This window comes from Musca vetustissima, unplaced genomic scaffold, assembly GCF_032173495.1.
Source record: "Musca vetustissima isolate MV318-11 ecotype Yass unplaced genomic scaffold, APGP_CSIRO_Mvet_v1 utg825, whole genome shotgun sequence".
NCBI classification, from domain to species: domain Eukaryota; kingdom Metazoa; phylum Arthropoda; class Insecta; order Diptera; family Muscidae; genus Musca; species Musca vetustissima.
The window spans coordinates 121,417-136,170 of NW_026880278.1; the positions used below are offsets into that span (position 1 = coordinate 121,417).

Sequence of the window (14,754 nt, forward strand, 5' to 3'; positions counted from 1 at the left end):
ATATGTAATAACGGCCAATCGTAATTATTATTTTTATGTAGTGGAGTAATCTTAAAATAATAAATGTAATCGGTATTGAATGCAATTTTAAAGAAATTTTTTTTCGGGGTGAATTTGCAAAAAATTAAGCCATCGATAGGTCGTGGATTTTTTAAAAATTATTTTTTCAAGCTGAATATTTTTTATTTTGATTTTTTTGAAGTGCAATTTGTTGATATTTTAAAGGTATTTTTTTTAATTTTTTAAAAAATATTTTTTGTAGATTTTTTCAAGAATCTTTACAGGTTTCATTGGTATCGATAATACATTTCTTGGAGGTGGCATTGAAATAATAACCCGTGGGACACTGACTTTCATAGGCTATCTTATTAAGGCATACATAATATTTATAGCACTTAGGATGGACCATTTTTACACCTTCCATGGTAGTTGTACAGATCGGTTCACGTTCCAATACAGTTCCATCGTCCGTTGTACAAAATCCGGGGACACAATTACCCTTTGCCTTATCGTAATATTCATTGAATTGACAGGACTTCAAGAATATTTCCTCATCCTGGCATTCGTAGTATTGGTGACAGTTTTGGGATTCAAAACGTAGACCGTTCTGCTTATTTTGGCACCATTTGCCAAATGGCAAACAATTGGCCTCAATTGCGGGAAGACATTTTCCCTTGTCGCTGGAATAATGTTGATTTGCCGGACACTCTATGGCCAGGGGCTGGGCCATGCAAATATAATAGGTTTGACAATCCAGCGGAACTTTCTCAAGCGTTGGCTTGCCATTGCAAATTCTCGGTGTGGGCGGGCAGACTCTACACTTTGCAAAAGCTCCATCGAAGCACATGCCATCTCCACAATCACCATAATAGGGTGGATCAACAAAACACACCACATAATGCTGCGAATCTTGAGGGTAGGGGATGATGCTATTTTGGTTATTTTCACAAAGCTGTGGGAAGGTTGGGTTTCAGAAAAAAAATATATATTTTTTTCAATTTAACAAAATATTCAACCAATTACCTCGGCAAGTTCCTTGTAGTTAGGTATGGCAGTCGGTGTGGGCGGGCAGACTCTACACTTTGCAAAAGCTCCATCGAAGCACATGCCATCTCCACAATCACCATAATAGGGTGGATCAACAAAACACACCACATAATGCTGCGAATCTTGAGGGTAGGGGATGATGCTATTTTGGTTATTTTCACAAAGCTGTGGGAAGGTTGGGTTTCAGAAAAAAAATATATATTTTTTTCAATTTAACAAAATATTCAACCAATTACCTCGGCAAGTTCCTTGTAGTTAGGTATGGCAGTCGGTGTGGGCGGGCACCCTAAACACATTGCAAAAGCTCCATCGAAGCACATGCCATCTCCACAATCACCATAATAGGGTGGATCAACAAAACACACCACATAATGCTGCGAATCTTGAGGGTAGGGGATGATGCTATTTTGGTTATTTTCACAAAGCTGTGGGAAGGTTGGGTTTCAGAAAAAAAATATATATTTTTTCAATTTAACAAAATATTCAACCAATTACCTCGGCAAGTTCCTTGTAGTTAGGTATGGCAGTCGGTGTGGGCGGGCACCCTAAACACATTGCAAAAGCTCCATCGAAGCACATGCCATCTCCACAATCACCATAATAGGGTGGATCAACAAAACACACCACATAATGCTGCGAATCTTGAGGGTAGGGGATGATGCTATTTTGGTTATTTTCACAAAGCTGTGGGAAGGTTGGGTTTCAGAAAAAAAATATATATTTTTTCAATTTAACAAAATATTCAACCAATTACCTCGGCAAGTTCCTTGTAGTTAGGTATGGCAGTCGGTGTGGGCGGGCACCCTAAACACATTGCAAAAGCTCCATCGAAGCACATGCCATCTACAATCACCATAATAGGGTGGATCAACAAAACACACCACATAATGCTGCGAATCTTGAGGGTAGGGGATGATGCTATTTTGGTTATTTTCACAAAGCTGTGGGAAGGTTGGGTTTCAGAAAAAAAATATATATTTTTTCAATTTAACAAAATATTCAACCAATTACCTCGGCAAGTTCCTTGTAGTTAGGTATGGCAGTCGGTGTGGGCGGGCACACTATACACATTGCTAAAGCACTTTCGAAGCACATGCCATCTCCACAATCACCATAATAGGGTGGATCAACAAGACACACCACAAAATGCTGCGAATCTTGAGGGTAGGGGATGATGTCTTTTTGGGTATTTTCACAAAGCTGTGGGAAGGTTGGGTTTCAGAAAAAATATATATATTTTTTTCAATTTAACAAAATATTCAACCAATTACCTCGGCAAGTTCCTTGTAGTTAGGTATGGCAGCCGGTTTTATCGGAGTACTATTATCTTCATTGTCCTCTGGCACATTTGAATCGATTTCACCTTCTATACCATTTGAATCCGATTCTCCAGACTGCTGCTCATTTGGGTCACCTAATACAGCAGTGCAAAATACAAGAAAGAAGACTACAAGCTGCAGATATTTTATTCCCAACATTTTGTGATTTAATTTTTCGAATGAATTGAAATTCCGATTTGGCACTCAGTTTTATACTGTCTCCAAAGATTGAGGGGGATTTTTAATTATCTGCGAGAAAAGCAGACAATATTCGCTATGTCAATTCTGTTACAGATAATTAATTTGCAATCAGGAGATAATGTTTTTAATTTTTGGCAAATATTTTGCAATTTGCTACAGTGGCTCAAAGCCACAATAAAGCAAGGAATAAAAAAAAAAATTTTAAAAGATCCATGGATTTTTTAAAACTTTTTTTAAAGCGCTAGTCTACAGTTAGGCTGCATAGAATATAATTACTAAAAAATATTAAAAATTTTGAAAATTTGAGTTCCTGTACATTTTTGCCTATTATCTTTGTGGATTTCGTCAGATATCAGAACAGAAATTTTAATAATTAGAAGTCTGGATCTCTTTCCTCTTTCAAAAACAAGTTACTCTAGTTCAATTTACCAACTACTTTGAAAGTTATGGTCTGTTGAAAGTGATTACTTAAATTTTCTTAAAACTAAATAATTTCAAGCACTTGTATATATATGCCGATTTCTGTGATATTTCATCAGATATATTAACTCATCTGAATTTGATCTGATAGCTTAGACTCCCTTCTTTTAAAATCAAGTTATTTTAGTTCATTGTACCGACAACTTCGCATTGTATGGCCTTCAGAAAGTGAGTACCTACAATTACTTAAATTTTGATAATTTAAAGCACTCGTATTTATCCCGCGAAATCTCTGGTATTTTGTTAAGCTATACTAGCACAACTAGGTTCCATTTAAAGCATAGGCTGCCTTTTTTTAAATCCAATCAATAATGGTTCCATATACCGAGTACTTTTGAAGTTATGGTCGATATTAAGTGATTACTCAAAAATATTCAAAATTTTGAAAATTTAAGTACATGTATATTTTTGCCATTATCTTTATGGATTTAGTCAGATTTCGGAATGTAGCTATTAATTGTTTAAAACCTGAATCCCCATCTTTCAAAACCATGTTATTTGACTTCAATATACCGACTACTTCGAAAGTTATGGTCTGCTGAAAGTGATTACCCAAAAATATACAGAATTTAGAACATTCTAGTACATTTATATTTTTGGTATATTTGATGGCAATTTAATCAAATCTGCTTATTTAAAAATAACTTGCTTTAAATAAAATGTGTTGATAAAATGTCGAAGATATCGGAAAATATCAAACGAAATTGTTATTTCATGAAACAATATACCAACTACTTCGATAGTATATGATAACTGGTTTTGAAATTGGTTACTTTTAATTATTGGATTTTTTTCCGATATCCGACCAAATCCACAAAGATATCGGCAAAAATATAAATGTACTAGATATTTTGGATATTTTTGATGAGCAATGACCAAAACATTGGAAGTAATCGGTACAATGGACTTAAATAACTTGATTTTGAAAGATGAGAGTCTATGCTTGAAATCCAACCCAGACTTGTTTATATCTCCCACCAAATAACCAATATATCGGCAAATATAAAGAAGTGCTTGACATTTTATATTTTTATGAAAATGTAAGTAATCACTTTCAACAGACCATAACTATCGAAGTAGTTGGTATATTGTACTCAAATAACATTCGTTTGAAATATGGAGATTCACACTTTTATTTACTGCAAGTTATTTTGCGATATCTGACTAAATCCACAAAGATATCGGCAAAAATATAAATGTACTAGAATGTTCTAAATTCTGTATATTTTTGGGTAATCACTTTTCACCAAAACATTGGAAGTATTCGGTACAATGAACTAAAATAACTGGATTTTGAAAGAAGAGAGTTATGTTTTAAATAAGAATCAGATTTGTTTATATTGCCCATCAAATAACCAATATATCGGAAACTATAATTAAGGGATGGAAATATCCAGTTTTATGAAAATTTAAGTAACCAATTTCAACAGACCATAACTTTTGAAGTAGTTGGTATATTGTAGTCAAATAACATTCATTTGAAAGATTGAAATTCAGGTTTTAAACTAATAATAGCTATATTCTGATATCTGATAAAATCCATTCTTTCATAGTCAAGTTATTTTAGTTCATTATACCTACTATTTCGAATATTATGGTCAATAAAAAATGATTACTCAAAAATATTCAAAATTTTGAAATTTAAGTACGTGTATATTTTTTGCGTTATCGTTTTAAATTTAATCAGATATCTTAATTAAACTTTTATTATTTTGAAGTTTGGATCTCCCTCTTTTAAAAACAATTTATTTCAGTACAATATACCGATTTCTTCAAAAGTTATAGCCTGCAGAAAGTGATTACCTAAGTAATTTTATTCAAATATGACAATTTCATGGGCACTTGCATATATTCCTTGATATCTTAGTTATTTTTATAGATATATAAAAAAACTGGATTCGTTTAAATTAGATACCTTCTTCTTTCGAAATCACTTCAACTGGTTCAATGTACCGATTACTTCGAATGTTATGGTCTGGTGAAAGTGGTTACCTAAATGTATTCAAAATTTGACATTTTCAAGCACATTTATATATTTTGAATATCTTGGGTATTTGATGAGCTATTTAAACGCAACCTGATTTTATTTAAGGTATAGACTCTATTCTTTCATAAACCAGTTATTTTAGTTCCATATACCGACTACTTTCAAAGTTATGGTATGTCAAAAGTGATTACTCAAAAATATCAAAAATTTTAAAAAATTAATTTGAATCTATGCTTTAAAATTTTAAAAAATTAAAATTTTTGATTTCTTTAGCAATTAAAGAGAGATCGCAACAAAACTACCAATTAATTAAAAGAACGGAATCGCTTCTTTCAAAAATAAATTACTTTAGTTCAATATACCGATTACTTTTAAAGTTATGAACTGTTGAATGTGATTACCAAAAATTACTTAGAATTTGACAATTTCAGGCACTTGTATATATTCCATGATATCTTGGGTATTTCATCTGAATATATGAATACCGAGTAGTTCAAAAGTTATGGCCAATATAAAATGATTACTCAAAAATACCGAACATTTTAAAAATTTAAGTGGTTGTATATTTTTGCCCATATCTTTGAGGATTTGATCAGACATCCGATGAAAACTTTTAACATTGAAAAATTGTGAATCTCCTTCTGTCAAAAACAAGTTTTTTTAGAACAATATACGGATTACTTTGAAATGTATGGCCTATAGAAAGTGATTACTCAAAAATATCTAAATTTTAAATATTTTAAGTGAGTATATATTTTTGCCCATATCTTTGGGGATTTTGATTAGATATCCGAATAAATAAATGTAAAGAATATATTTTTTCGAAATGCTAATTTTTATTTATTTTTAAAGTTGTTTTTTCTATTCTTTATTACATCTCCCATGGACAATTGTACAGTTCCGCGGGTACACAACTACCCAGCTGGGCATTAAAATACCAATTATCAGCACAATTCATTACCTTAGCCATCGTTCCGAAACATTGATAATATTTACGGCAATCTCCCTCATACGGCAAACCTTGACCATATGGTACCGATGTACATTCAGGCATGGGTATAAAACCATTATCCTCTGTCTTACAGGTCTCCGATATTGGATCATATATGGAATTTGCCAAACATTCAGCTACCTCCGGTACGGGATATAAACATATGACATATTTGGTATTATTACCCGGATAGGGTAAAAGGGTACCGGTTTTGTGGCCACAACATATGTTGCCATTGTTTTCGGAAGGATTTGATTCGGTTGTGGTGGTAGAGGTGCTGGTGGTGGTGGTTGGTAGCTCGCTTGTGGTACTGCTGCTTGTGGTATGTAAATCTGTTGTGGTTGGCGATTCTGTTGTACTGGTTGATTGTTGATCCTCCCGACACTGTGTTGGCGAAGAGGTGTCACACTGCCCACTTGCGGGGTTATAATAGGTATTGGGCATACATGAAACCAATACTGGATTACCATTCAAACACATATAATATTTGGAACAATCCGCAGGATAGGTAATGGTGGATCCCGTGGGTAAATCTGCACAAATATTTGCTGGAGTAGTGGTGGTGCTGCTTGTGGTTGGTAATTCTGTTGTTGTTGTGGTTGGCAACAGTTCTGTAGTTGGTGGAGTTGGCAAACCCTCCCGACACTGTGTTGGTGAAGAGGTGTCGCACTCACCACTCGCGGGATTATAATACGTATTCGGCATACATGAAACCAATACCGCATTACCATTCAAACACATATAATATTTGGAACAATCCGCAGGATAGGTAATGGTGGAACCTGTGGGTAAATCTGCACAAATATTAGCTGGAGATGATGTTGTGTATTCAGTGGTAGTAGGGGTGTTGGTGGTGGAGGTATTGGTTATGGAGCTACTCGTAGTGGTTGTAGGAGTCTCTGTTGTGGTGGTTTTTATACTACAATTGGCATCTTCGGGTCTCACACATTCACCTAAGTCACTATTGAATTCTAGGCCTTCGGGACACTCCATTGCCACCGGTATGGGATCATGACATTCGATATATTTTCTGCAGTTATTCGGATAGGGTACTTTGCCACCATTCGCTACACCATAACAGGGTCCCATGTTGGGTTTTGGTGTAGTGGTAGTTGTGGTGGAGGTTGGCATTTCGGTGGTACTACCATAAAGGCATGACTGGGAATTACCTTCGGAACTACACATCCCTTTTAGGACATCAAAATATTGCCCCTTCGGACATCCACCTAAATATTCTGTATTATTATAACAAACAATGTACAGCGCACAATTTGGCTCATAGGGTAACAGGGTATCATTTGGTTCATGGCTACATCTATTGTTCGGTGGTGCGGTGGAAGTGGACGAGGTGGTTGGCATTTCGGTGGTAGTGGTGCTGGTACTAATAGGTAGGCATGACTGCGGATTACCTTCTGAACTACACATCCCTTTGAGGACATCAAAATATTGTCCCTTCGGACATCCACCTAAATATTCTGTATTATTATAACAAACAATGTACAGCGCACAATTTGGCTCATAGGGTAACAGGGTATCATCTGGTTCATGGCTACATTTATTGTTCGATGGTGTGGTGGAGGTAGTGGTCGAAGTGGTTGGCATTTCTGTGGTAGTGGAGGTTGACATTTTGGTGGTAGTGGTGCTGGTACTACTAGGTAGGCATGACTGCGGATTACCTTCTGAACTACACATCCCTTTTAGGACATCAAAATATTGTCCCTTCGGACACCCACCTAAAGTTTCGATATTATTAATACACATAATATACAGCGAACAATTCGGCTCATAGGGTAACAGGGTGTAATCTGGTTCATGGCTGCATTTATTGTTCGATGGTGTGGTGGAGGTAGTGGTCGAGGTGGTTGGCATTTCAGTGGTAGTGGAGGTTGGCATTTTGGTGGTAGTGGTGCTGGTAGTACTAGGTAGACATGACTGCGGATTACCTTGTGAACTACACATCCCTTTTAGGACATCAAAATATTGTCCCTTCGGACACCCACCTAAAGTTTCGATATTATTAATACACATAATATACAGCGAACAATTCGGCTCATAGGGTAACAGGGTGTAATCTGGTTCATGGCTGCATTTATTGTTCGATGGTGTGGTGGAGGTAGTGGTCGTAGTGGTTGACATTTCGATAGTGGTCGAAGTGGTTGGCACTTCGTTTGTAGTAGTGGTGGAGGTTGTCATTTCAGTGGTCGTAGTGCTCGAACTGTCGTAACGACATGACTGTGAATTGGCCTGTGAACTACACATCCCTTTGACGACATCAAAATATTGTCCCTTCGGACACACAGCTATATTTTCCTCGTTATCAATACAAATAATGAACTGCGAACAATCGGACTCATAGGGCAAAATTGTATAATCTGGTTCATGGCTACATTTATTATCCGTTGGCGTGGTAGATTGTTGTGATTCCGTTGTGGTGGTAGTAGTTAGCCCACCACAATCCGATTGCCAAGGTTCTACACACGTTTGGGCCTCAGAACTAAATTCCAAACCTGCTGGACAATAATATCCCGTGGGTATCGGCTGATTGCAAACAATAAATTTCGAACAATCATTGGGGTAGGGTATCTTATAGCCATTGGGTTTCTCCCAGCAGATACCATGTTGGGGTTTGGGAGGACTTGCTGTTGTGGTGGTCGTCGTCGTGGTGGTATCAAAATTTCCCTTACAATAATTTGGACCCACTTGGCTGGAACATTGCTGTGTCAAAGGGTTGTAATATTCACCCTGATTGCAGACCTGCAGCATATAGTTACCATTACCCAGACATTCGTAGTACATTTGGCAATCGAGAGGATAAACTTGATGGGTACCCTCCTCAGCATTCTGACAAATGTCACTAGGTGGTGCTGCCGTTGTGGTTTCATTCGAGGACCCTTGCGAACATTCTCCATCACCCTCAGCGGAACATTTCTGTTGCTCCAAATTGAAATATAAATTACCCGGACAATAGAAGCCAATGGGTATGGGTCGAACACAGCTAATGTATTTGTGGCAATTGTCAGGATATTCTATGAGCTCACCATTTGTATAGTTGCCACAGATATTTTCCTCTGCAGGACCAGGAGTAGGGGCTGCAGTGGTGGTTGTTGTTGGCCTGGAGTTGGTGGTACTTGTTGTCGTAGATGTGGTGCTTGGTTTTGATGTGGTCGTTGTCGTTTCACCCTTACGGCAAATATCCACATCATTACTGGGCCCACAATTACCCGTATCCGGATAATAATAATTATTACCCGGACATTTCATAATCTTATAGCCTCCATTATTGGTACACATGATATACTCCTGACAATTTGCCTCATACGGGAAGGTAGTACCAAATTCCTGCCCTGCACACATCTGCTCCGGGCTTAAGGTAGTGGGTGCCGGAGTTGTGGTAGTAGTGGTTGTCGTAGTTTCTTGGCAAGCCGTTGGCGATACATCCGGACCACAATTACCCGATATCGGATCATAATAATTATTATTAGGACAGGGCAGCACATAATAGGTACCATTGCCCCGACAATAGTAATATTGTTTACAATCCTGAGGATAGGGGAAACTTGTACCCGATGGCTGATCCAAACATAAATCTAAAATCGGTGCAGAAGTTGTGGTAGTGGTGGTGCTGCTGCTACTAGCCTCTGTGGTTGTTGTGGCCGGTCCCGTATAGCATACCTGCTCTCCCGCATCATCGCACATTTTCAATTGGGCATTGAATAGCCAGCCGTTGGGACAGTTCATCAGCTCCACTTCACCCTGCATGCACATCAAATATTGTCGACAATTTTCCGCATAGGGGACGAGGGTGTAATCGGCATGATCATGGCACATACCTTCAGGTATTCCGGGTGGCAAGGTGGGGGTGAATTGGGGTAGAGTTGTTGTGCTAGTTGTTGTGGTTGGTGTTGGTTCTTCGGTCGTTTGCCCAGGGGTTCCCGGAGTGGGATAGGGTTCTTCCGTACATTCCGCAGTATTGGCATCATCACAAATCCCCAAGAGGCTATTGAATACCTTATTTTTCTCACAATATTCCAAATGGGGGCAATCATTTCGACAGCTGATATAGGCGGAACAGTTGTAGGGGTAACTTAGCACAGAACCCTTTTCAAAGCCATCACAATAGTTTTCCGGAATATCGGAAGGGTATACACAAATTTCGGTTGTAGTGGAGGTTATATCGGTGGTAGTGGTCAGCTCAGTTGTTCTTGTGGTTGTCGTAGGAATGGGTGTGGTGGTTGAGGGCATTGGCAGTTCGACACACTGGGCCGTCTCAGGGGTATCACAAATTTTTAACCATTGATTAAATACCTTATCCACCGGACAATATGTCATGACCGGACAACCCATGGTACAATTTAAATAGGCATTACAATTGTAAGGATAACGCAACAAATAGCCATTGCCATAGTCTAGACAAAGATCAGAGGTCATACCGGGAGGAGTTTCACAATTTACACCCCATTCGTTATCTGGGCTTGGGGTAGATGTTGTCGAACTAGGTGTTGTACTGCTTCCGCCACTCCACGGACAATTAACATTTTGCGGATAATTACACGTCTTCAATGAATTATCCCACCAGGTACCACCCGGACAATCCTTTACCGTGGGATATTCACACATACAGACTAAAAATTTGGAACAATTGCCAGGATATGGTACCTGTGCTCCGTAGGGTTGGCCAGCACAGGCAGCCTTATTTTCAGGTCGCTCTTCATTATCACATGTGGCCTTTGTAGTCAACGTCAGTTCGAATTCCATGACATCCTGGGTCGATGTGGTTGCCAGGCAAAGTGATAACACAAGCAGGAGGGGAAATGAGAAAAATTCTGAAAAGAAGATAAAAATAAAGTGAGGTGAGGATTTAAAAAAATGTTTTTTGAAGTTTCGGAAAAATCGGTTCAGATTTCGATATAGCTCCCACATATATTTTTGTCTTTCGATTTGCAAAGTCCCTATATATCGTTCGATTTGCATGAAATTTGGCACAGCAAACCGAATTGAGTCTAGAATGATGAGTGGCGAGTTTCGAAAAATCGGTTCAGATTTAAATATAGCTCCCATCTATATTTTCGTCCGATTTAAGGTAAATGATGCACCAAAGTCCCTATATATCATTCGATTTGCACGAAATTTTGCATAGTATACTGAATTTTGTCTAGAATGATGTGTGGAAAATTTTCAAGGAAATCGGATCAGAGTTAGATATAGCTCCCACTTATATTTTCGTCCGATTTAAGGAAAATGGTGTATCAAAGTCCTTAAATATTTTTCGATTTGCACGAAATTCGGCACATCATACTGAATTGAGCCTAGAAAGATGTGTGTGTTAAATTTTGTGAAAATCGGTTCAGATTTCGATATAGCTCCCGTATATAGTTTCGTCCGATTTAAGGTAAGTGGGGCACCAAAGTCCCTATATATCTTTCGATTTGCATGAAATTTGGAATAGAGTTCTGAACTAGGTCCAGAATGATGTGTGATAAGTTTCGTAAAAATCGGTTCAGATTTAGATATAGCTCCCATATATAGTTTTGTCCGATTTAATGTAAATGGTGCACCGAAGTCCATATATATCTTTCGATATGCACGAAATTCGGCACAGCATATTGAATTGAGTGTAGAATGATTAGTGGTGAGTTTTGGGAAAATCTGTTCAGATTTCGATATAGCTCCCATATATATTTACGTCCGATTTTAGGTAAATGGTGCACCGAAGTCCATATATATCTTTCGATTTGCACGAAATTTGGCTTAGCGTATTGAATTGAATCTAGAATGATGTCTGCTAAGTTTCGTAAAAATCGGATCAGACTTAGATATAGCTCCTATATATATTATCGTCCGATTTAAGGTAAATGGTGCACCAACGTCGCTATTAATCCTTCGACTTGCACGAAATTTGGTGTAGGGTACTGAATTGTGTGTAGAATGGTGTGTGCTAAGTTTCGTGAAAATCGGTTTAGATTTGGATATAGCTCCCATATATATTTTCGTCCGATTTCGGGTAAATGGGTCACCAACGTCCCTTTAAATCGTTCGATTTGCACGAAATTTGGTGTAGGGTACTGAATTGTGTGTAGAATGATGTGTGCTAAGTTTCGCAAAAATCGGTTCAGATATAGATCCCATATATAGTTTTGTCCGATTTAATGTAAATGGTGCACCGAAGTCCCTATATATCGTTCGACTTGCACGAAATTTGTCACAGCATACTGAATTGAGTCTAGAATGATGAGTGGTAAGTTTCGGGAAAATCGGTTCAGATTTCGATATAGCTCCCATATATATTTACGTCCGATTTTAGGTAAATGGTGCACCGAAGTCCATATATATCTTTCGATTTGCACGAAATTTGGCTTAGCATTGAATTGAATCTGAATGATGAGTGGCAAGATTCGAGTCTAGATATAGCTCCTATGTATCCGATTTAAGGTAAATGGTGCACCAACGTCGCTATTAATCCTTCGACTTGCACGAAATTTGGTGTAGGGTACTGAATTGTGTGTAGAATGATGTGTGCTAAGTTTCGGGAAAATCTGTTCAGATTTCGATATAGCTCCCATATATATTTACGTCCGATTTTAGGTAAATGGGGCACCAAAGTCCCTATATATTTTTCGATTCGCATGAAATTTGGCACAGAGTTCTGAATTTCGATGTGTGCCACGAAATTTGGCATATATATTTACGCGATTTTATGAATTGCACCAAAGTCCCTATATAAGATTTGCATGTAGAATAATGTGTGGTAAGTTTCAGAAAAATCGATTCACATTCCGATATAGCTCCCGCATATACATATATATTCGCCCGATTTCACATAAATGCTGCACCATACTCCTAATGTTTGTCCGAGTAACACGATATTTTGCACAACGTATCAAATTGAAGTGCAGATGCAGCCATAGCTTCCATATATGTATATTTCGAACAGGTGTCTGATAGAAAATTCAATTTTTAACAGTGCGGCGTACCGAATAGCGTATATCAATATTGCTGTAAATTGTTTTCCATAAATTAAATGTATCATAGGTTGCAGAAAGACATGAGTATGTTGCTTCGAGGGATAAGGGTACATATGTAAAATATACCCAAAGTTGTGAAGGTTAGCATATAGTCGGCCCAGTCCGACTTTACTACATTCCTTACTGGTTTACTTTTACTTAATATAAATATTTTTAATTCCACTTTTTTCTATTTTATTTTTAATTTTTTTACCTTTTGGTAACATTTTTATTTTTTTAAATTTTTTTTAGAATAAATTTCTCATGTTCTATTTTTAGAAACACTTTTCGTCAATTTTTTGTTTGTTATGTATTTATTTTTTTTTTCTAATATTTTGACCACCGATCGTTTTCAAGTTTCGTTAGAGACTAAATTGCAATCATAAAACTTTCATTTAATAAACATTCGAAAGGGGGAAAACAGACGAATTATTTTGTCTCAAAGGATTTATTGTTATTAATTGTTTATCATCATTTAGTTGTTAGATTACCGACCACATACACGGTAGCGGAACAAGTTGAGCGATAAGAATTTTGAACTAATTTTCGCCAAACATTGTTTTGTGGTCAGCAATGGGTTGGATCGATTGTGCAGAACATGTATTAGAACATCTATGATAAAAATAAAATGGAAAAAAATTCAGCTTGAGCCCGGCTGGGATTTGAACCCTGGTTTCCATGGCATCTGTTGGTGTCCGGCGCCTTAGCGTTCAAAGCCACCTCCTTATCTTCCTAAGGTTGCACAATATGCAGTTGCATACCATTGAAGAAAAATATTGTAGTCTGTATGGAAAAAAGTCCGTCACTACAAAAAAATCTGCTCGGAAAAGGAATGTTCTGGTGTGATGCCAAATGTCCGAACCTTGACACGGTTGAATTTAATTCGTAGATGCAATTTCGCAACAATTGTCGACATAAATACAACTTATCAAGTAAAGACATTTGTAAGCCACATTGCCCAATATGCCTGATGAGCCGCTTAACCAACGGCGAAACGCGTCGCATAGTGGTGGGAATGGTGTATCAATCTGGCTTTAGCTTTTCATTGCAACTCCGGTCATGTAGCTCATCTCGAAGGAGAAATTAATAAAAAAAAAACATTTACATGAATGATCTTCGCCCTAAAAAGGCATAAAAACAAAAACTCAAGGAAACATTTAATATTTTGTTATTTTTTTCTATTTTTAATTAAAAAGATATGTAGGAAGTGTCTTCCCAGGGGATAAGGGCTTAGATTCGGAGAAAAATTTAAGAAGTTTTTCTGCAGATAATAATTATCACCCACATATTAACCTTACATAGTACAAGTGTTGCTTAGCAGTCTTCTGTATAAGTTTAATCATATTAATCTAACTCAAACATGCCACATGTTGCAATAAAAAATCGATATCACATTTTATTGTAATAACCTCCAATCAGAGGAATTTATCTTAAATGGATGGTATAGTAAAGTATAGATCCCTGTTTAACTAAATTTTCTCTCCTTTCTTACATAAGAAACTCACTGCAAGACATTTTTCTCTTCCTCTCTCTCTCTCTCATCCGCGGAATATAACATTTACCCGTAAATTTTATATCAGGTTGAAGATTTGAATTCTAAAAGTCTTCCCCTACACCATAACATGGTCCCATGTTGGGTTTTGGTGTAGTGGTAGAGGTAGTGGTCGAGGTGTTTGGCTTTTCAGTGGTAGTTGGCATTTCGGTAGTGGTCGAAGTGGTTGGCATTTC

At 37.3% G+C, this 14,754-nt stretch overlaps 1 protein-coding gene across 1 annotated transcript; it reads right to left on the reverse strand.

The window, feature by feature from the left end:
* Nucleotides 1-268: 268 nt before the first annotated feature.
* On the reverse strand, nt 269-14,541 carry LOC133325801 (mucin-2-like). Its single transcript, XM_061534521.1, has 10 exons — nt 14,532-14,541; nt 5,953-10,848; nt 2,319-2,461; nt 2,059-2,247; nt 1,895-1,988; nt 1,802-1,851; nt 1,543-1,731; nt 1,284-1,472; nt 1,024-1,212; nt 269-952 (listed from the first exon to the last, which is right to left on the reverse strand). The coding sequence occupies exons 1-10, from the start codon at nt 14,539-14,541 to the stop codon at nt 269-271; spliced, it is 6,633 nt and encodes a 2,210-aa protein (XP_061390505.1).
* Nucleotides 14,542-14,754: the final 213 nt, after the last annotated feature.